This window comes from Serinus canaria, chromosome 2 (assembly GCF_022539315.1).
Source record: "Serinus canaria isolate serCan28SL12 chromosome 2, serCan2020, whole genome shotgun sequence".
Lineage (NCBI taxonomy): Eukaryota > Metazoa > Chordata > Aves > Passeriformes > Fringillidae > Serinus > Serinus canaria.
The window spans coordinates 63705298-63727922 of record NC_066315.1 but is presented as its reverse complement, the minus strand read 5'-3'; the positions used below and the strand labels follow the sequence as shown (position 1 = coordinate 63727922).

General features: G+C 38.2%; 1 protein-coding gene across 1 annotated transcript in view; it reads right to left on the bottom strand.

Moving 5' to 3' along the window:
* Window positions 1-22625, bottom strand: part of CAP2 (cyclase associated actin cytoskeleton regulatory protein 2) — a 68285-nt gene that overhangs the window by 17439 nt on the left and 28221 nt on the right. Inside the window, exons 4-7 of the mRNA XM_009086408.4 lie at window positions 18260-18337; window positions 5661-5804; window positions 5349-5434; window positions 3500-3605 (exon numbers count right to left, since the gene is read on the bottom strand). Of these exons, the coding sequence (XP_009084656.1) occupies window positions 3500-3605; window positions 5349-5434; window positions 5661-5804; window positions 18260-18337 (414 nt within the window). The remainder of the gene's footprint in view (window positions 1-3499; window positions 3606-5348; window positions 5435-5660; window positions 5805-18259; window positions 18338-22625) is intronic.

Here is a 22625-nt window from a genome sequence, read left to right as displayed (position 1 = left end):
TAAGTAAAATATTTTCACACAACTTGGCAGAACCAAAGCAAGACAGAACTGTGTTAGATCCAAAAATCCATGAACATCTGTTTTTATCACAAACTTTTTATAAAGCAGAGAGAGATAAGTGTTATTGTCAGAAGTGACTGCTTGAACATTATTTCAACCCTTTGTGTCTGTCTTCTAATTTATTAAGACGTTTCTCTTTCCTCTGAAGTGTATGCCTGTATGCCGGCTGCCAGAGCCAGGAACGCTGTTCCAGGATGTACTAGTGATCTGTTACAAGGCTGGCTGCAGCTGCCCTGTGCAGCTTGGTGGGGGGGCTGGAAATGGCACAGCTTTGGGATATTGCATGCACACAAATGTGCACACCACAGTATACAGCACCCATAGCTTAGTGGGTCAACTCAAAAATCCTGTCCCCTTTTTGGAAACGCAAGCATAGGAAATCCTCTGATTTAGGCTTATGCTCCTGGGGTTTTGTTAGAATTCAAGCATTGACAATACAGCTGGGAGAGAAGAAATAGTTAATATTCATCCTGACTCTTCACTCTCTTTAGAAATATACAAATGTGCTACTTCAGAGCTTTTTACAGAAACTTCATGCATTGCTTTGTTGACTTCTGCAGATATGAAGGGTAAATTATTGGCATAATACACTTTGAAATCTGTACTTACATGCCCCAAGACATTTCTCTCTCTCCCCCTCTATAATAAAATACCTTTTTTACACCAATGTCTACCTCTCATAAACATTCCACTTTATTAACGCCTTGCCAAACTACTGCTTTTTCCTTTTTTCCTTTTATGCATGTAAGTGGAAGCTGCTGTGTGCAATGATTAACAACTGTGTCTGGAATATATCTACAGCCTTTATATATGTCACATTTTTTGTCTGATTCTGCAGACCTTAATGCTTAACTTCACACAATGTGAATCTGTGACTTCCATTCTCACTTTAAAATGTATAACAAAAATGAAATTATCACTTAAGGAACTCATTACTTTCTGGAATGGATTTGTTGCCAAGCTTCATAGAAATATTTAAATAACATTTAAGTGATTTAAACAACCTGCTAACTTACTGGATTCTAATTTTCTTACATGCACATTTAGTAAAACTTAAAAAAATATATACATCCATAAAAATGAGTCTGCAATTTAATCTTTCAGACTTGTATCACATAAAGGATAATTTAAATGAAGCATACTTCCAGGACAACTTCCAGATATGAGTGATATCCAAAGTGAAGTGAAATCAGTACTTCACATGCAGGGATGGGCTCATCACTCATGATGGAATGAGCACAGTTGGCAGGAAACTATGCTTAATATAAATAAACAAGTCACACCTAGATTTCAGCAATTTCTTGGACAGTTGAAGACAGAGAAATATAAAGACACAATGGCTGAGGTATTGGTTTTAGGATCAGTCAAACATAATGTGCAACAGCTACCCTTCTGAGTAAGACTACCGGTACTCACCAGCATTGAGAGCTTCTCCTGTTTGATCAAATGGCTGTACAAACCTTTACCTTTTAACACTATATCCATATTTGTGAAGTTCCATTAAAGGTGAAGATTATTCTTTTTCTGTATTAACAGAATGAATTATGTCCCAGATTCTCAGGCTAATTCAGCTAATGGGGTACTACAATTCCTTTTCCTTATGTAATAATAATTTAGAAATCATTAGGTCTTCTCACGTTCACTGATATAACAGAAGAGGATGTAAGAAGTGTGAAATTTTGTACTAAATAAAGGGATCATGTTTAATATTTAATTTTTTTACTACAGAAACCTACAACGTAGCTAATAATTACAGTCTTCTAATTTATCCTGTTCAAGCATTTTGCATTGCTTCAGACTAAGATGTACATGCAGATCATGGTTTTCTCCTGTGTTTGAACCTGCAGTCAAATACTTGAGAATTGAAAGGCCTTGTACAATATCTCACGAAGGGTATGAAGAGAAAGCTGCAGCCTGTGCTGAATACAAGTAACCTACAATATCTTACATGGTTATAACCTCCATTGAGGGAGAGAGAAAGCAACTTTTCCAGGTACTATAGAATCAGGGGAAGGTTTGGATTGGAAGAGATCTTAAAGATCATCCTGTTCCAAACCCCTGCCATGGGCAGGGACACCTTTCATAGACCACATTGATCAGAGTCCCACCCAACCTGGCCTTGAACACTTCCAAGGATGGGGCATCTACAGCTTCTCTGGGCAACCTGTTCCAATGTCTCATCACCCTCAAAATAAAGAATTTCTTCTTTATATTCAGTCTTTCATTTTAAAACTATTACCCCCTGTCCTGTCATTACAAGCCTTGGTAATGTCTTTTTCAGTCTTTCTCACAAGCCCACTTTATATACTGCAAGGTCACAAAAAGGTTTCTATGAAGCCTCTCTTCTCCAGGCTGAAAAAAATCCCAACTCTCTTAGCCTGTCTTCACAGGAAAGGTGTTGCAGCTCTTATTCCATCTTAAGCTACACTTCATAGAATCACAGAATGGTGTTGATTGGAAGGCCATTAACTTGAAAGTTCTACTTCACTTCCCTATGTTCCCAAGTTCTTAAAATTGTTTGTTTTGAGAACTAAACAGTGACCTGTATTAGTCCTCTGAATAGTCATTCAATTAAAAATAATATTTGTGTACACCTAAGAAATTATAAATTTGGTGTGAAAGACTGCATGTGCAAGTATATGGTAGGTTTAGGAGATGGTATCAGTAAAGAGCAAGCTGATTACATTTTTAATATATTTCAGCGGTTCTCCTAATCGGATGATAAATACGAGCACATTATTAAAGTAAAATAGAACACTGTATCAATGTAGATGGTGGGCATAAACTCTTACATTTATACCCAACATAAAATTAATTTTTCATTTTTATACCTCTCTTAGAGAAAAATATTCATTTGTATCATCTCAGATGTAACACATTGAAGCATGTTATATAAGGAGCACAAATAATTAGGTACGCAGTTAAATTTACTCTGTTTCCAGAAGATATTTCTGTATGTCTAAAATAATAGTTTTATAAAGCTATCCATCTACAAAATTATGTATCCCTTGTCTTTGTCTTCCCTGTTATTAAATCCCTCTCTTTGTTCAGATTCTTTCCACCACCCTTCTTCTTTCCATGACATGCTCCCTCAGTTTTCCTTTGGTCTGACATGTCCTTCAATTTTTTGCATTTTGTCTTGTTCCTACCTTCTACAGGCATGGAGAACTGTGTCTGCCTCTCTTTACCATCTGCAGCTGAGGGTTATGGCTATAATAATCCCAAGTAATTATTTTCTCTTCCTCCAAACCTTTACCACAATGGCCTGAATATCTCCATTTATATTTCAAACATTCATTGGCTTGGTTGGGAAATCCACAGACTATGGCTTCTGCTCCTGGCATAGATATTTATTTTTCCTGAGCTAATGATCCACATTAAAGGACGAACAGGTTACTGGCTTTTTATGGTTCTTCTTGAAGAAAGAAAGAGTACTTACAGTTTTACTCCAGGTGAGACCTGTGGTGTGATGCTCTTTGATATAAGCTTGAAGCTCAGACCAGATGTTCAGATATGACTTCACCCAATCAACATGGCGTGTGTCACTATAGAAAAAGAAGCAATATTTATGTGTGAATGTACTCAAAACCAGAGAGCAGTGCTGCTCTTGCTTAAAGCAGATAAAACCCAGTGACTGCCTTAAAGCCATGGACAAATCAGTTAGCAGGCGGCCAACCAGCCCAGTGCTGCAAAAATTGAAGCTACTACATTGGAAAGCTTCTAGATCCTTCTAGAGGACAAACAAGAGCAAAGGATGCCTCTAGCAGAGAGTGCTTCCTGCTAGAAATTTGTGTCACCATTCTTCTCAGGCTCAAAGTCAAGTGAAAAAGCACTAAAGACACATTGAGCTGTGCAGCAGTACCTAGACATAGTTTCAAGGTGCTGAACTTTAGAAAATTAAATATCCATGGATTCTGTAAGATATTCTGGCTGCCATGTTCAAATATGGCCAGGGCAATAGTGGGTCATGTTACAGTCATCAGACTGAAATATTTATACATGAAGAATTTTTAAAGAACAAGTCACAAGTTGGCTTTAGAATCTTTATTGTTAGTCCTTCAATGGGACTCATAAATGAAACCAGGAAATATGTAGAGAGAAGTTGCTTGTAAGATGAACAAGTTATAGTTATAACCATATTTATAACAAATTATTAGTGAATAGTGATTGCTTACAAGGATTTGTGTGTCTACCTTCTATTTATTTCCTTTGGAATTTTATCCTTAATAATGCGGAGGACCTGGGTCAACAGGTTTAATCCAAAGCCTGCTGAAGTCAAGGGAGAGCCTTCCATACTTTGGAAGACACTGTGGTCTGATTCAGTGAAAAACAGGAAAAGAATTCCTCATTAAAGGAAGAATTAAATACCTAAGTAATGTACTCCATTTATACCATTACATGAGACTTTTTTTTTTCTCCAGTGTAAATACTGATGCTATGTTGTAAAAATCATCAGTTACCCCAGCATCAATTACTACCTTCAGTAGGTGAACTCAGGCTTTAGGAATAAGATATAATATATATAAAATAACATACTATATATAGCATATAATTTATATTTATACATATTCAAGAAACATAAGTACATGTGAAAGGTTTTAATATTTAAAACCTTCTCCTCACTAAAGAGGAAAAATTCAATAGCAAATTGAATTTTTATTCTTCACTGGGATATAAAAATCAAGAGTCAAAATCTGGCCTTCAAAAGCATCAAGTCAGCAGGATTTAATACATGACTTTTCGAAGAGTGCGTAAGAAGGACCTGAATTTTTCTATCTTACTCCATCAGTTCACAGATATAATTTATGGAACTTTTTTTGTGAATTCCTTGTGGTCTTTAAGAATAGTGAAGTGGTACAGAGAAAAATCAAATTAGGAGCTATGGAATTTGAATCTGTCTCTATCTACCACCTACATACACATTTGCAAGCCAAGAGCAAGAAGAGCAACAGTATGAGAGCACAAATCAGAGGAGGATGCACAGCAGCCAGCTAGCCGCACATCACTATGTAAACAGGCATTTGCATATAAGCTCATGATGCTGGAATGCCAGAAAAATTAAAAATAATCTTAAAATGCGCAGAGGATGAAAACCAGCACTGCTGACACCATTCTCACCGCAGCATGCTGCAGGTCAGAGGTGAGGAAGGGAAACTATACTACTGCAAGAAGGATTCATCAAATGCTTTTTAGTTTACAAAACACTTCCCGTGATAGCACTGTGAACCCTACTGGTATGGTTAATGCTCGGTTCTCTGGCTAGTTGATACTGGAGCTTGGCAACATACCTGTTCTTGTAGTCCTTTAATACCCTGTTAGTATAAAAGGTAGCAGCATCATTCATCTCCTTGACATAAGGGCCTGGTTTAGGAGACTAGGACCATCACCCCATGGTAGCAGGAAACAACAGAAGGAGAAAGGAAGTAAAACATTAGTCAGATACCTCCCCTGACATACCAGGTTTATTACCTTCTTGGGTGTAGTAGACTGAAGAACTATATAGATGTGACTGCAGAGCTCTGCAAGATTTGGAACTATCCTGGGCTGCACCATCTAGAAGCTTCTTAACAGACCTCCCAACCATACCATGTGTCACTCACCACTGCTATCCACCCAAGGGCAGGGATGCTCTCACTGACAGCTGACAGGTGGTTGAACATTTTACTTCCTCTGTTCCTTTCTCTGAAGTTCTGGATTTCCTGAATCTTCTCTGATATTGGCTTGAGAAGCATTGCCACCTCATTCTGTAAAAAAAGAGGGAAGGAGAGGGGAGGGAAGGAGAGGGGACGGGAGAGGAGGGGAGAGGAGGGGAGAGGAGGGAAGGGAAGGGAAGAAGGGAAGGGAAGGGAAGGGAAGGGAAGGGAAGGGAAGGGAAGGGAAGGGAAGGGAAGGGAAGGGAAGGGAAGGGAAGGGAAGGGAAGGGAAGGGAAGGGAAGGAAGGGAAGGGAAGGGAAGGGAAGGGAAGGGAAGGGAAGGGAAGGGAAGGGAAGGAAGGGAAGGGAAGGGAAGGGAGGGAAGGGAAGGGAAGGGAAGGGAAGGAAGGGAAGGGAAGGGAAGGGAAGGGAAGGGAAGGGAAGGGAAGGGAAGGGAAGGGAAGGGAAGGGAAGGGAAGGGAAGGGAAGGGAACTGCTGTTAACAGTGGGTGGTCCAAAAGCACCATCTGGTTTAATATTGTCTTCCTTGCCATGTGATTTAACATCCATAAAGAAAGGCCATAATAAATTTCTACATTACAGCAACAGTTTAATTACCCTCCTATAGTTGCAGTGATAAAATGCACAGACATTAAGTATTAATAATTTGTTGTAGCAAAAATTGTTCTCAGCACTGGCAGCATTTTCACATGCTGCCCAGATTAAGACCAATATCAACCCCATGGCTCAGAGTTAGCAGAATAATTGTCATTTTCCTCTGATATCCCTGGAACTTCTTCAGATGCTTGAGTTTTTCATGTTATTAACCAAGTTGTTTTTTACAAGAAACACAAACTACTTGTTAGTTGCCTGTTACCATCTGGCAACAAGACTGAGAAAGTAATACACTGTAGGCAAGATCAATTTTACCTGTCCTTCTTGATACATTTTAATGTTTTGGCTTCAAGTGATGTGGGAGGATTTCATGGGAAATGCTGCCTGCAAGCCATGGTTTGGGGAAGTTCTCCTGAGTTAATCAGAAACGAATGGTATCCATGGGAATGACTGCTGAGTGGAAGGAATAGTGTCTGGAGTGAAGAGAAAAGCAAAATGAATGCAGAAGCTATCCAAGATCTTTCCTGTGCAAAGTGAATGCTAATCACACTGGTCCAGTGTCTCAGAAAAACTAATTTAGAGCACTAATTCACTGGGAAAAATTCTTCCACCGAGGAAACAGCAGATTGAGGGACATGGAATCATCAGTTTACAGGCAAAACAACTGCTGTACCTTGCAACCCTCTAATATTACAAAAGTACGCTCACCAAACCCATACAATGTCCCACCAAAGACAGTGCACCATTCTGATCCTCCCTGGCACTTCACTTGGAAATCACTCAGGATTGCAGCAGAACTCTGCATTTTTTCTCACCTTTTCCAGGACTATTTGTGATGTGCTTGCTGGAGACAACTAATCCTCATGATCTTGAGGACTAATGTTACCATGACACACGCAAAATAATGGGCACATATGTCCTGCTTGACCTCTGCCATTTTAAGGTTTTTCTTTTCACCTTTCCTGAAGACTTCAGCATTAGAGAATTTTATTTCACCTTAGAATAAGCAAGTTTGCTACAGATCAGCACAGGTCAAAGACACTTCAAAAACATGCCAAAAAGAGGTTGTGCATTTTGAAAAGTATTTTGATCTACCTACAAAGCCTGAACATTTTAGTGGCAGAGTAATTTTGAGAAAGGTCTATGCATCAGAAATACATGGGGACATGTTATCTTCCCTACAACAAAATGGGTTGGGAGAAAACAAATATTTACAGTATTACTGTGAAATAAAAAGATTTTTTGTTGATGACTTAATGACCAGCAAAAGTCTGAAAAAGCCCTGAAACCTCCATGATTTGTAGTTCTGAAAACATGATCTTGTTGCCATAACATGATAAAGTCTGCAGAAATTCTCCTTTCTAATTTTTGCTTGTTTACAACATGCTGCAGCTTGGGTATTTTCTTATTTTTCAGGGAAATCTTTCAAGTATGACAGTAGTTAAGAAAACTGAAATTTAAGAAAGTGCTTGTTCTGCTTTGATATTATGCCAGTTTTCCTCCCATAAAGTCTGAGGGATATTTACAGTCCTGAGCTTACTGTGAATCTTCATGGCCCAGTTCCAGACAAAGAGAATATCAGGCCTAAAAATACAGCTCCACAGATGCCTGGTGTATCTAGACAGCACTGGGAGGCAGCACATTTCTGTGGATAGTGCACAGAAGTGGGAGTCCTTAAATGAGGGTTCTCTTTGCAGCTCTCCCACCAAATTTCATCAGGTTTCAGGAAAGCTGGGTTAGCTTTCTGTGCTTTTATTTCCTAGATATGAAATAGTGTTAACATAGCTGTTTTATTTTGTAGAATACTTTGATTTCTATAGATAAGAAGGCAAACTTATGGTCAAACATTTCTCTGAATGACCCACAATGACCCATACCTCCTCCTATTCCTTCTGGAAAAGCTCTCAGCCACTTTTCTGAGGATCTTCTGTCAGTGGCACAGAGATTATTTCTGTCCCTCAAAACACAAGACCTAATCTACCCAGTGATTACATATTTATAAGAAATGTTTATAAAAATGTAGTGGATTTATTTAATTTCACAGAACCAGTGCAAGCTTTAAAGATGAAATATATTGCTAAGGAAAATTTCTCAAAGTAATCATTCTCTTGGCACTGCAGTGACGCCAGAGTGGGCTTGAGGCTTTTCTCAGCTCTGTCCCATGTGAGAGGCCTTGGCAGAGCAGCACAATCTGCTTCCCGTTCACTCTGCACTCATCCTCTTCTGCAATGGCTGCACAAAATATGTGTGTTTGTGGAAGCTTCTTGTCTTCCAAGTTTCTGTGTGAGGGTTTGACACAGGAACACAGCCTGCAAGGAATCACTGAATTGAGTTCTGTCTCAGTTCTAAATTTTTAGTTAGTGATTAAACTGCAGATGAATTACAGTGTATATGGCATATGAGTATAGAAAGGCTCATTAATTCTGGCAGTAATCAGTCTTGTTTGGCTTTACAATGCCGAAACAGTTGTGCTGAGGGCTCTAGAAGAATAACCTCTTTATTGCAATGAATATTAAAACAGCTGACTTAATAAAATTAATGTCTATATTGTATCTGTAAGAAAAGGGAATTCCAGGAGATGAATCAGAACTGTTCGAAAAATCTTCAGCATGCCTTTGGCATGTGCTAGATACAATTTCTTGTCATTTAAGACACAGCACAGTTGTTTAACAGAAATTTAAGAGTCTCTTTATAAACACCATTCCTATTATAATATCAGTTTTGCTGAAATGCTTAAAAATGCAACAAGGGCACAACTGACCATCAGTAGTATCAGAAGTAATATCAGAAGTAATTCCAATATCCTTTTTTCCTTTTTAAATAATGATTAAAACCAGATTGTCGCTTTAAACACAAATAACTAGACAACCAGACAACTTATAATATTTTATAATTCTTATTAGAAAATCAAGAGTAGTAAGACTATTGCCACAATTAGTCAAAACACTCCAAAGAAGTTCCAGCATGCAAAAGAACTGCCTTAGGTTTTGGCTTCAGACACTTAACTGTCTCAGCCCAGTCTCATAAAATGACATGGAATACCAGTACTCCAACAGACCACATGACACAGAATTTCTTTTCCCTCACATTATTTGCATTACCCACACAAGAAATTCCCCAGGTGACAGGCTTAATAGGACTGGTAGACAGGGATACTTAGTTCAGGAGAAAGGCCAAAGTTTTGGGGTTTGTGATGTTTGAAATCTGCCTGTAAAGTCACATTAAACTGAATGGTTTGCTTAAATTTTGGCTGCTTGAGTCAGTGATTACTTGAAAATCTCAGCTTTAATTTGGGAAAATGGGTATTTTCTCAGGACCACTGTTGTCCAGAAACCTGCCAGCATGAATGACAAAGGCACAAAACACAGCAGATAAATCAAAACTTTAGTTTTAAAGATCTTTTGTATTTTTAAGCAAATCTTACATGGTTTTGAGGGGTGAGATTGTTTACAAAAGATTTTTATGTTGATGAGTGGCAACACAACTCAGACCTCACTATTACAGTGTTTGAATCAATCTGATCTATTATGAAAAAAACACGTCAAGAGAACAAATACCCTTTTCAGTTATGCAAAATGAGGGCATGAAAACCTTTGGCGTAGGAGCAACAAAAGAAAACTTAGAGAATCTGGAATCAACAGCCCCTTCCTTTTACTCAGCTGCAACCCGAACAGCATGAGTACAACCTTTATTCCATGGTGTACAGTTCTGTTAGTTTCTCCTTCATACTTAAATAAAATCTCCATCATAATTGCTTTGTATTTTTAAGAGGCAAGTTTGAAACACAGAGTTGATCTGAATCAGGTATCTTTGTATGCACTGGCAAGCAGTGCAGCCTAAGAGGAATGGTTCTGCAGAGCAAACGAGTTGGTGCTGAGGCTCCAACATTCACAGTATGCATGTAAGGGAGGTGCTGTTTGGGACTACCTGTAAATTGGGGTTTAGATGTAGCCTGGGAGTGGATCTTCCACTTAACTTCATCAGAAAGATACCCTCTTTCTACACCTTAGGCTGCTCTATAATGAGAAACATGACATAGTAAACGGGGCTGATTCGAAGGAGAAATACAGTTCCACAGTGAGTAAAACACTAACATAGACACAGCCATTACCTCTGCAAACAGCCTAGTACAGTCCCATCCCATATTTCATCCTTTCAAGGGATGAAAAATGCCATGGATAGCAACCACCACACTCAGTTCTAACCATTTAACAGGCAAGCATCTGGTCTCAGCTGAGACTTGATTCCTTCTACTGTAAATGAGGAAAGAAATATCCCTGAGGAATTATTTGCAAACATTAATAGATATTAGATGATTATATGTTAGAAGACATTAATAGATGTGAAGAAATGGACTCTAGAGGTGCTGGCCATTCCTGCTGAGAGAGCCTAGAAAAATACCTTACACAACATTCATCCCTTGACAGTTTAAAGATGATGAGCAGAAGGCCCATCCTGTTTCCAGAGGAATAAGATCACCAGTGAGATGCATTTCTGCTATGAGTAGCTGTGATTCTAGACTGAAACAGTTTCCAATTAACTGTAATTTCCCATTTTTTGTATTTTCAAAATCTGTAAAGAAGACTTTAAGTTTGTACTTTTTTTGGTAGTTATGCAGTTTAAGAAAGGACTGTGTTTTTCTTTAACTCTTTATTAATAACCTGGATGGAATCAGTGTTCAGATTAGGCTGAGAAATAACCTACTTATTCAAGTATATATAATTTTTTTTTTTACCCTGCTCCCCCTTAATCCAGTGTTTTCTCTGAAACTATTTTCTGACTGGCAGTAGAGACCACAATTGAGATTTTTCTCTGCAATCATTACATTCATGTCCCTCTAGTATTGTGATATTTTCAGGGTTCAAACCTCACCTCCTACCTAACTGAAGAAAGACATTAATTTATTATGGCCTTGTTTTCTTAGAATGTAAATCTTCAACATAGCGGTGTAACAAGTATTTGATGTGTTGGTCAACAGTACAGGTTTTGCCACTTCCACTCGCTGCTGTGCAGCAGCAGGACTATGACACAGAGAGACAAACCTGCATAACTGTCTGGTCAGCTTCATCAGCACAGAAGCTTAGACACATTTGTGTGCTTCCAAAGTGACTTAATTGGTATTTGGCTGTTATTCCTCTTAGATTGCACAAAAATTCTCAGTCTAACAGCCAATATCAGCTGTAGCAGTTTTGTCCTTTGTGGGGAAAAAAACAGGGAATACCAACCCACAACCCCACATGACAAATTACTACTTTAGTCATTTGTGGGTTTATTTTAAAATATAAACTCTGAGGCAGGGCAAATGGAGAGGAATGTGAAAGACAAATCACTTCCAACCAGTGGAGAAATCCAGGGCCTGATACAACCTGCATGCATCAGTTTACAGCAGTGCAGTCTGCCTTTGGCTGGGACTGGTTGGTTTTAAATTGACTTGAATGTTCTGTGTGTTGTATTCTTGTCCACTAGAGCTTTCTGTGGGCAGCATTTTCAACAAGAAAGGGTCCTCCTGCTTTAGCACACAGGCTACACCCCACAATTAATCAACAAGAACAATTACACTAATAAACTGCTTTTAACTTTTTGATTTACGACTCCTAAATCCTGCTGGTGTGATTATAGTCCATGTCAGTGGGGTCTGGGGCATTCTAGGTAGCAAGGAGATTCTGTTAAGCCACAGTTTCTTTATTCACAACATCTGAGATCCTATGAATCTTTGCTAAGAGCAACCACCTTTCATGGGGCAAGTCCCGTGAAAGAGATATTAGATATTGCAAGTTTCCATCTTTGGCCAAACTGTTAGCCTGTCCAGTTCATTGAGCAGTCCTGGAATTGACATAACTTTGGGAATTCACAAATGTGGTCTGCTTTAGACCAAAGTAAAATTTGAAAAAAAAGAAAATAATTAACTAACTTGTGAATCAAAAAGCCCTGCTTTTCAGTCATCTGTACCTCCAGTGCTTTCCTTTTTAGAAGGTTATGTGAATAAAACCCAGGAAAGAATTGTGTAACACAGAGAAAGGAGAGTATTGGTTTGTTACTAGTACCAGAAATAAAGAATATGGTACTTAATGGGAGAAGGACTGTCCTATCAGCTTATCTCATAGGGTCTCACATGGCACAGTTTGAATATGAACATTGCTGCAGGGACTGAAAGCTATTCTGGTAATTTTTGGACATTATGTTACAAATGGCAGAATTCCCTGTAAAGGCTTGCAGATCCCTAGAATTGCTTGGCATGTCAAATGAGGATCCACAGTATACAGGTACACTGGAGGTCACAAGTGCAAGGAGCCTTTTGTTATTGGAACCTAATTTTTGCACAAAATGTGAATTGCTGGCAAGTCTGTGCCTGGGGATGTTGGTGTGAGCCAGTCTAGAGCTGCCACTGATGTGAATTTCTGCCTCTATTCTGTACATGCTGGGTGATGCTGCACTGATCATGGCCCTTCTGCATTCCCAGGATCCCTAAGTGTCTCTGGGCCGCGTTACTGCTGAGTGCACTGTCCCTGGGGCAAAAGTGAATTTCAAATGCATCCACCTTTTATTGACCTGGGAGTTTTGGCAAACACAAGTGAAGAAAGTGAAATGGGACAAGGATTCCTAGAGAAGTTAACTAAAAGAAAGACATTGAGGGGCTGGAGTGTGTCCAGAGAGGGGCAATGAAGCTGGTGAAGGATCTAGAGAGTGAATCCTATGAGGGGCCATTTAGGGACCTGGGAGTGTTTAGCCTGGAGAAAAAGAGGCTCAGACAGACCTTACTGCTCTCTACCACTCTCTGAGAGGAAGTTGCAGTGAGGTAGAGGTCAGTTTCTACATCCAGGTAACAAGTGGCAGGACAAAAAGAAAATGGCTTCAAGATGCAACAGGGGAGGTTTAGATTGGAGTTCAGGAAAATTTTCTTCACTGAAAGGGTTGTCAAGTACTGGAACAACCTTCCCAGGAAAGAGGTTGAGCTACCATCCTTGAAAGATGTGCAAATGTAGTGCTTGGAAACAAGGTTTAGTGGTGGAGTTGACAGTGCTGGGTTTATGATTGGTGACACTAAAGATCTTTTCCAACCTAAACGATTCTATGAACTGAAAATACAATGAATTTGAGGCTGATAAAATGTAGATGAGTGATTTTGAGACAGAATCATGAGGTAACAGGTGTCACGGGCTTATCTGTATGTGAAACAGAGTAAGAGCTTGCAACAATATCAAAAAATGAGCCTGTGAACTCTGCACTGCAGTGGGTTAGTGACTGGAAACTGCTGGTCCATCCCTGTGGCTGTGACCGCACGTCACATGCAGTTGTAGGCTTGCAGATAACAGAAGTATGCCAACAGTTTGGCAAGATTTCAGAGAACAGGACCGGGGGAAGGGGTTCCCTTTCGAGCTCAGGACTCTCAGGCTCCTGTCCGTGTTACTCTTGGCACCTTCTCTGAGATTGAGGCCTGAGGACCTTAAAAGGATTGAACTAAATTCTTCCTTAAGCTATTTCTAGACATAGAGGAGCAGGTTAGCAGCAGTGAAGCAGCTGAGAGAATGGCACTGAAATTCAGCCCAAACTCTTTTGCATAAGAATGTAGTAAATTAACAAAGTGAGAAGTATCCCACTGTTTGTATTTTTGGAAAACACTAAGGGTGATCCCAGTAAGCATGAGGAAAAGTAGGGGGAAATGGAATGACATAAGCAAGTCAAGGTAATTAGAAAACAAATCCTGCTAGAATGCAGAATAATAAGTCCCAGGAGTCCTGTTATTGAAGTACTTTAAAATAGAAAGAGAAGAAAATGAGCAATCCCACACTGACAGAGAAGAGGGAACTGTGAATCTTCATCTTTTGATTTCTACATAAAAATCCTGAGAATGAGTTCTTTATTCAAAGATTTTGCCACAACGATTCTAATCCTACAATAGATTTTTTTTTTCCTTTTTGCTTAGCTATAAAAAATAAAAACAGAAGGACTTGTTCTCATGGCTCTAAGTCTAAAAAATCAAATACAGTTGCTTGGGTTTCTGTGAGGTGGGGTGAGGTCTCCCTTTTCTGAGAAAAAAAGGGAAAGCTCTCCTTTACCTCTCACTTTTTTCCACCCCTCTCCTCCCACCTGTGTGCAGGATCTGGATATTTAAGCTAGGTATTTAACTGGAATGTTTGTCTGCACAATGTTAGGAATAAATCCATGAGCTTTAGCAGTCATATGAACTCAGCATTCTTCTCTAATGAGAAATTACGTAATCATTTATAGTCTGAACTGCATCCGTCACTTAAATCTGTTTGTAGTACTTCTCACCATGAACACACTCATCCTGCATATGTTTATATTGATTCACAGAAATAATAATCTCATTAATTTGTTCTCAGTATGGAACAATGGATTCCTCAAGCCCTCAAAGCAACTCTTAAAACTGTTTGAACATTTAAAGTGAAATATAACAACTCATGAAGAGAAGACAGTATATGAGTCACCATTCACAAAGAATTTAATGCAGTGACTTTGAGCAGCGATCAGCATTCATGATCGCAAATTAAAAAAAGCTGTTAAACAGATAAATTTGCTCAGGAACACTAATAACTTTTAAAATTATTATGCAATGAAATAAAAAAACACATTTCAGTCAGAATTGTATTTGGCTTAGACTGTGGGAAATAGAAAATCAGATCCAAACTGTTTCAGAATGTTTTGTGAATGTTTATGCTAAAACCTGTCTTCTGAATAGCCCAAGCAACATGCAAACATATGGTCTGAAAACATCTTTTTAAACAACTTCTCACAGATTACAGCAATTCTAATTTATTTTCCCATCTTCTTTCACTCTTTTATAAACTCATATATTCTCTGACACCATTTATAGTAGCAAACAATTTATAACAGACATTTTTTGTTTTAATGTTTTAAGTCTTGCATCAGATAATTTCTCATAAGTAGATGAACTGAAAAATCCTATCTTGCTGAATGAGCCTGTATCTAGCAGCCATTAGCTGGGACATACACAAACAGGAATATCAACTGGTGGTTTTGTCATGTGATCTCTTTCACTGCACATACAAATATAGAACATGACCATAAAAAGTAACAGAACATGCTCTCTGCAAAGTAATTTATTGCAGTTGATGCTAGATTGGTATGCCAGCTGGAATTACCTTCCTGGCTCCTACTATTTTCACATATACAGATAATAAAGGCTGTGCACTGCAGCAGATTCCAAAGGGAAAAAAAAAGCATTATTAACAAGAAGCAAAACTCCACAAAAGCAACTTTTAGCAATCTTGACTGTTTGAAAATGTTTGCTAGTGACTCATAGCACGAATTAAAGAGCAAAATTAATTCTATGACTCTGCCATTTTCAGAAAGAAAAAAATACCACTTTTCGATGATATATGTTTCTATCTTTGCTGAGCACAAAAGTATCCAAGGATTATTATAGATATTAGAGCTTTCTTTTTGTTTGAATTCCTTATTCATTAGTTTGTAAGCTGCAAGAGCTGAGCTAATTTATTTTCCCAGTGCGTTCTTCCCTACCTCTTTTTTTTTTTTAAAGGCACCATGTATGACATCCCAACCTGACAGGAACTCAGTAAATCCCCTCAGTCTCCACACCGCTGTCTCTGAATGTCTACAAAGCTCCTATGCCATAATCGCAACTCGCTGGCTCATTCACAGCTTTACATTATAAAGCAAACAGTCTAGACAGCTGAATGACAGAATTACTCTCTTTTCTCTTGCATTTATAGATATGCTGTCATCTTCATTTGCCTTTCTCTACTCTGTGCATTCTGATACACTAATGATCAGCTTTCCTGTTTGGATTCCACACTGACTCCATGGCTCTAGGCTATAAATACAACCAGAGCCAAGATGACATCACAGCAATAAGGTCCTGGGGGAGCAGGGGCAGGATGCCTATTTCTTTCCTTCTCCTGGGTTAGCTAGTGATTACCAGCTTTTTCAAATGCTTAACCAATGTGACTTTATAATAGAAAGTTTTTTCCTCATTGTGATGGAGATATAAAAAACCTAATGCCTGGAACCATCACTCTCTGCAGTGGGGAAAAAACACTCAATTTGTACAGAATAGACAGCCTTCAATTATTTTCACATCTGTTCATAGTATAATTGAGTGTATCTGTGCAAAAAAATATGCAAAAGGAGAAAAGGAATGGACAACAGTGTGTGTTCTGATGTCTATAAAAATGTGTAGTTAACAGTCTTTAAAAAAACTGTAAGTAACTGGACTGGGTTTGCTCTCACTGATAAAAAGAGACTTTAGTCTGTAATATTCCTGGTATTTTAACTTTTGAATGATGTGTACACACATATTATGTGGCACTTCCTCTGTGCTAAAGGACAGTTAAGTTACAAAAGTATATTTTTCTTGCCTTCAACAAGATGCAGAAATCTATGCAAGCCTGATAATTTACAACTAAGACATGTGGATGGCCAGCTCTGGTGATGTTTATGACAAAATTTTTATTATTTGTTGCTTTTCTTAATGGTTCTGTAACCATCATTCTAGATTGCTGGAGAATCTCTTCTTACCTCTACTTTTTCTTTGTTGTTCTTTTAGCATGTTTTGTTGACATTTTGAAATAATTTCTAAACTTTACAGTTGAAAAATCTCAAACTTGACCTCTGACATGAGGTCAGAAAGTTGTAAGGGTAGGAGTAGGGAGAAGCCATTGCCATTCTCACTGGAAAAGCAGAGAAAATCCTACTGATAATATATCAGCACAGGAGGCCAAAACAGGACCCACAGCTTATCCTTGTACCAGAGCTGGGACAATCCCAACACTCCAGAACACTGCATTACATTACGGGCCATCAGAAGCTGGTCACCAGGGAATATTTTACCTATGAACATGTAGAATTTTGTGGGCCACTGGGTGCAATTGTATTCACAGCCAATATAAATGACTGCTTAAGGCCTGTACCAATGGGAATTTTGCCTGTTCTGTGTGAGCCATGACCCACTTTTACTCCCTGAGATCAGGGACAGCTGGAAAAACTGATCCCTTCTTGCCTGTAACTGTGAAGTCTACATTGAATATCTATGGGCTTTTTTTTTCTTTTCCTTAAGCACCCTTGCCATTAAAACATACTGTTTAGAAAAACTTCTAATTTGTGCCTCTAAGAACAATAGTGACAGCAAAACTTCAATAAATTGTACCATGTGCAAAGAGTTCTGATTTGCAAAAATGGATTTTGATGTACTTTGGAGCAGTGAACTAGTGAAAAAAGGCAGAACTGAAGGCCAAGATGAGACTGTGCAAGGGAAGACTTAATTCTCTGCATACTCCAAGGAGGAAGGTTCAAGGGTGGTCCCACAGAAGAGCTAACTGATTGCTGTTCCCAGGAATGATAAAGTACTATTGGCCCTGAGCCTTCTAGAAACTGCAAATGAGATTCACAACAACTCCACAGCTTCCCTGAGCTTTCTAGTGAGGGGAGAATTTAAACAGTTGCCACTGAAACAAGTATATAAATCAACTCAATAAAAGTTTATTTTTCATTTTCTTGACAAAATGCTTTCCCTTCCTCCCAAATTGGCCTAACCTGAACCTCAGTTTGGGGAATACTGAGTGTATGGGCTAATATAGGTTTTTCTCTCACTGGCTTATACCCTGACTTCAATGTCTACCATGTAGCATCCCTGGGGGGCTGACAAATAGCCATTATATTCCATGGCATTTCCAGCTTCCAGATAAAGACTGATCCCACTTACAAATGTAAAGTGGACACTCCTTTGCTTTCTTCAATGATCTTATATTCATTGGTTCATCACAGAAAAGGTTCTTAACCGTGGACCATGGCTTTCTGATTATTACAGCACCATGCTTATAAAAGCAAAAGCAAGCCCCCAAGTGCACTGTATAAATAAAGGAACAAACAAAGCAGATGCAGGATCAATAACATGGAAACACAGACTTTTTTATACACTGCCTCTTGAAGCTCCAGGTCACTTTCCTTACCTCTTGAGGCTCTTGACATTGAGATGCTAACAGCAAGAATGATCTCTGGGCTTGGAAAGCAGCACGTACCATCTCTGCCTGTAACAAAAGGAGGAATATAAATTAAACCTTAGCCTGTAACCTCCAATGCCTCTTTGTGGCAGCTGAAAGTCAAGTGTGACAGCTCAAATCCTCCTTGCTGCTTCTCATCTAAATCACAGCAACAATGACTGGAAGAAATGTATTAAAGTACTAGCTTAGCTATAAATTTTTTTTTTTTTTTTTTTTTTACACCTAAGGTTAAATTCCCTATCTTCTTCAGACAGGAAATAAAATGAGTTGATATGCAGGCTTTTAGTTATAATTCCTACTTTTAGTCACAGGAGGACTTAATTTTAACACTTCAGAGTACGTCTAGGCATTTCAATAATGACGCTTATACCCAAGTGCATAGCAAGAACTTATTACCACTGGGAACAGCAATCTGCAAGCTTTGTGTTGAACTGCAGCTTAGGCTGTTCAGGATGAGTTGAGCTTGGCACATTTGCTGAGGGACTGTACTGTAATTCATTCCTTGCCTGTGATCTGTGGGCACACTCGATGGCCGTGAGAGATGGTGGCTGAAGGTTTTTGGGCATTTTCCGCTCACAGAACTCTTAACATTTGGGTTAAAGCTGCACCTGACAGTATGCTTTTGTGTCACCAGTTTGGATGGGTGATAAATCTCTACACTCATGGGTGTTTACTAAGATTCAAATTTCTGGTCTTTTCTGTTTATTTGACCCCTGTACATTTTCTGTGCATTCTTATTGATATACTCTGATTTGAATGAGTATTCCAGTATCACCTCTACCTCATCCAGGTGGAGGAGTAGTGACTAGGAAAAAGCTTTACTGGTATAGAAAAGAATTATTCATAACTAATATATATTGCTAAATACAAACCAAGCCAAACCGAATGCTGTTAAGTTAACCTAATATGAATAGGTACATTTATAATCACTTTGTGGGGAAAGGGTGGGGAAATGCACGCCGTTTTTCCTTGGGGTTTTTTCAATCAAAAAAGAAAACAAGGTCATTATATATACAAACCCATGTGGATGCAACTTAAAATACATAAAAGTCAGGAAATTTGATGTTGTTGCAAAGTAAAACAGCTAAATTGTGTTTATTCATCTTAAAATGTGATGGCATGAATAAAACATAATCTGTTAGGATGAAAGTCACTGCAAGGAAGATGGTAAAAGAGACCCAGGTTGGACAGTATTTGGGGAAAGGGGATAATATGGTCTGACACGCTGAGATTTGGAAGGGTATAATCATCTCTATAAATAGATAAAGAAATAAATAATAAGGGAAACCTAAATTTTCCAGCCAGAGACATAAATACCATCAATAATAGCAAGGTTTAGATATTCTTAGACATTTCAGATGACTTTTTTTTGGGTACAGAAATTCATAAAACAACAACGTGTGGGTTATTTTAAGCTTAGGGGGGTTTTTGTGTGTGTGAGGAGAACCTTGGAAAACAGCTGAGAAAAAAACTGATATTCCTGAGGAGGAAGCAATTATGAATGAATTCAGTGCTTCTTAGATTGCAAGATGGATAAAAATAAATCAGTAACTAAGGCTTGGTATAAGGCAAACTTTTAGAAAATAGAAAAATCAATGAAAGAAGATGATTGGTCTGAGGAACTTAATGATTTGAATGAAAGAAAGGATGGATTTACACTGAGAATGGAAATAATCTGTGTGCACTGGGCAAGAGAGAGAAATTGTAGGAAAGGGTTAGAGTCTCTAAATGAATAAATAATGAAAGCAATATAATAAGAATAAGTACTAAACCCTCACAGAGTGAGAAGAGGCCCGGACTGTCAAGCAGAACTTCTTTTCAGGCACTGTAACACAAACAGCAAAGGAATGATGGATAAAGGCTTTTTGAACTGTACCTTGCATGGGAAAGTAAAACAAAGATGTATTTTTTTTAGCTACTGGAACAATAAAGAAACAAAGCAATGAAGTAAAGCCCTGACACTGCTATGAAGGGCAAGTTTGGTATGTCTACATTATTTTTGATGTATAGATTATCTGTTGCTGAATAACAAGCTCTTCCCCAATTTCAAGGAAGTCAATGTACATAAAGATATGGAAAGGGTAGCTAAGGAGAATGATGGCAAATCAATAGGAATTACATTATTTGAAAGGGAAGTCAAATATTCACAGCTCAGTGACCAAATTATTTGGTCCACATTATCTTTTCTTCAGACTACTGAAGACACTGGCAGATGGAAGCACAAGTAGAAAATATTTGAAATATATATTATTTGGCGATAGTACTACATGTCAGAAATATGCAATGATGGATTGGGCAAATATGCCCAAGAAGAGGGAGGGAAGTTATGTCAAGTGATATCATGACTGTTAGCTTGACTTTTAAACCAGCTTTGAAACAAGTGATTAAAACACATGGAAATGAAAAGCAGGAGAAATTACAACAGGATTACCTATAATTGAAATCATTACTTTTTACACAAAGATAATGTGTCAGATCTAGTATATCTGGGTATCATATAAAATGCTTATTGTGGGTCCTCATGGCAAACGCATTCTTTGAGTGGAAATGACACAAATTAGTATTAAAATTTTTCAGTTGGATAAGAAGCTTGATAAGCAGAGGCAATAATAATGTATATTACGGATGGTGTTACTTGAGAAGAGGAAAGTTGCTAGTTGTGTTTCTCAGGGATTAGTTTTAGGAGCAATCAATATGTTTCTTAGTGTCATAAGAGCAAGAATTAGGTGTGCACTCTTAATATTCTTGGGCAACCCAAGGTTAGGAGGTTTGAACACAGTCAAGAAGGACTCAATCATCACTTAAGAAGAGTAAGACAATTTTGTTGGTACAGATAAGATGAATTGGAAAAAATTTAGCAATCCTCCCTGGTGCCTTTTTAAAACAATGCATAGTTCTCAGTGTAAATATGAACTGATTAAATAGAAATACTGAAAACTGGAAAATACAAGTATAAAAGCCAGGAAGGTGGCTTTGTGAAAAGAATGTACGCAGTTCTACAGAGCATGTGGCAAAGTATTTGTAGTAGATCTACAGAAGGGTTAGTATCATTAGAGAGAATCTCCTCTGGAATTCTGTGCACAGAATTAACAGTTACCCATGTTAAAAAAAAAGATGAGCTTAATCAGAGTTGATGCTGAAACAAGCTACTTGGATTTTTAAAGCAATGACTACCTGTAAAACAAAGAAAATTTAAGTTTCACTTATTTTTTCTTAGCAAGAAAGTGGTAGAAGAATATGACAATTCTTTCTCATAGACAATGCAAATAGTAGAGAATGAAGAAAATGGTAGTGTCAGCACATAATCACAGGTCTGAAAATTGGGCCATGAGTAAATGTGGTCTCAAATTTACAATAATGCAAAAAGTGAAGTTCAGAAGGAATCTTCCAATCCCTCCAAAGAAGCAGCATTATTTTAAGACAGAGCGTTAAATGCTGATCAAACAGATCATAAACATGAGAAAAGAGTCCTTAGATATAGAAAGTTATGATTGCTTATTGAGTTCCTGAACACATACTGAGCTGTAACATCAATGAGCTTTGAAAAGTGCCATCGTCTGTCTGGCACTTTGTCTACACTGCATTAAATACACACTTTTGGGATCTCAGTGGTCACTATGGAGGCTGAAGAGGATTTTTTGCTCTACTCTGAGTACTAAGTAACAACTGATTTCTTGTCCCATTGTTCATTTATTTTTGATGAAGCACTGGAATTTGGTCAGAGCTGGAGACAGATTATTCGATGATACACACTGATGTTCCTAAAAGACTGACATTCCTTGACTATGCCTCGTATGTGTGTGAAAACTACTGTTGGATGTGGAATCAGGATTCACCTCTCCTCCAGAACTCTATTACTTCTTTTCTAGTGCAGAGTGTGGCCAAAGCCACTTTCTCAAAATGCCTGGGAAATGTCTTTAAGAAATCTTGTGCTATTGAGTGTACACAAGCCGTAGGTAACACTCTTTTGAGTTACCTGTGCTACATTTAAATGGTGGCTTCTTGCATTTTTTTATAATCCAAAATTTATTATAAGATGTTTGAAACATTCAGCTGTTAGTAGACTTTTATTGATTGCAAGGCTTGTGCTATGTGCCCAAAATTTATCCACTTCCAAAAGCTTTTAACTGTGTAGGGATCAGAGCAGCCAGATCTCCCACCTCTGAATGTAAATCTTAATAAAATGATCATGCTAACACACTATTTGCATTTTACAAGTAGAATTTTATAAGAATTTTGCCACAGTGAGTTCCTTCTTCCTGCAAAAGCATTAAAAACAGCTTTCAGAGTTTTACTGCTTCTGAGCATGCCATAC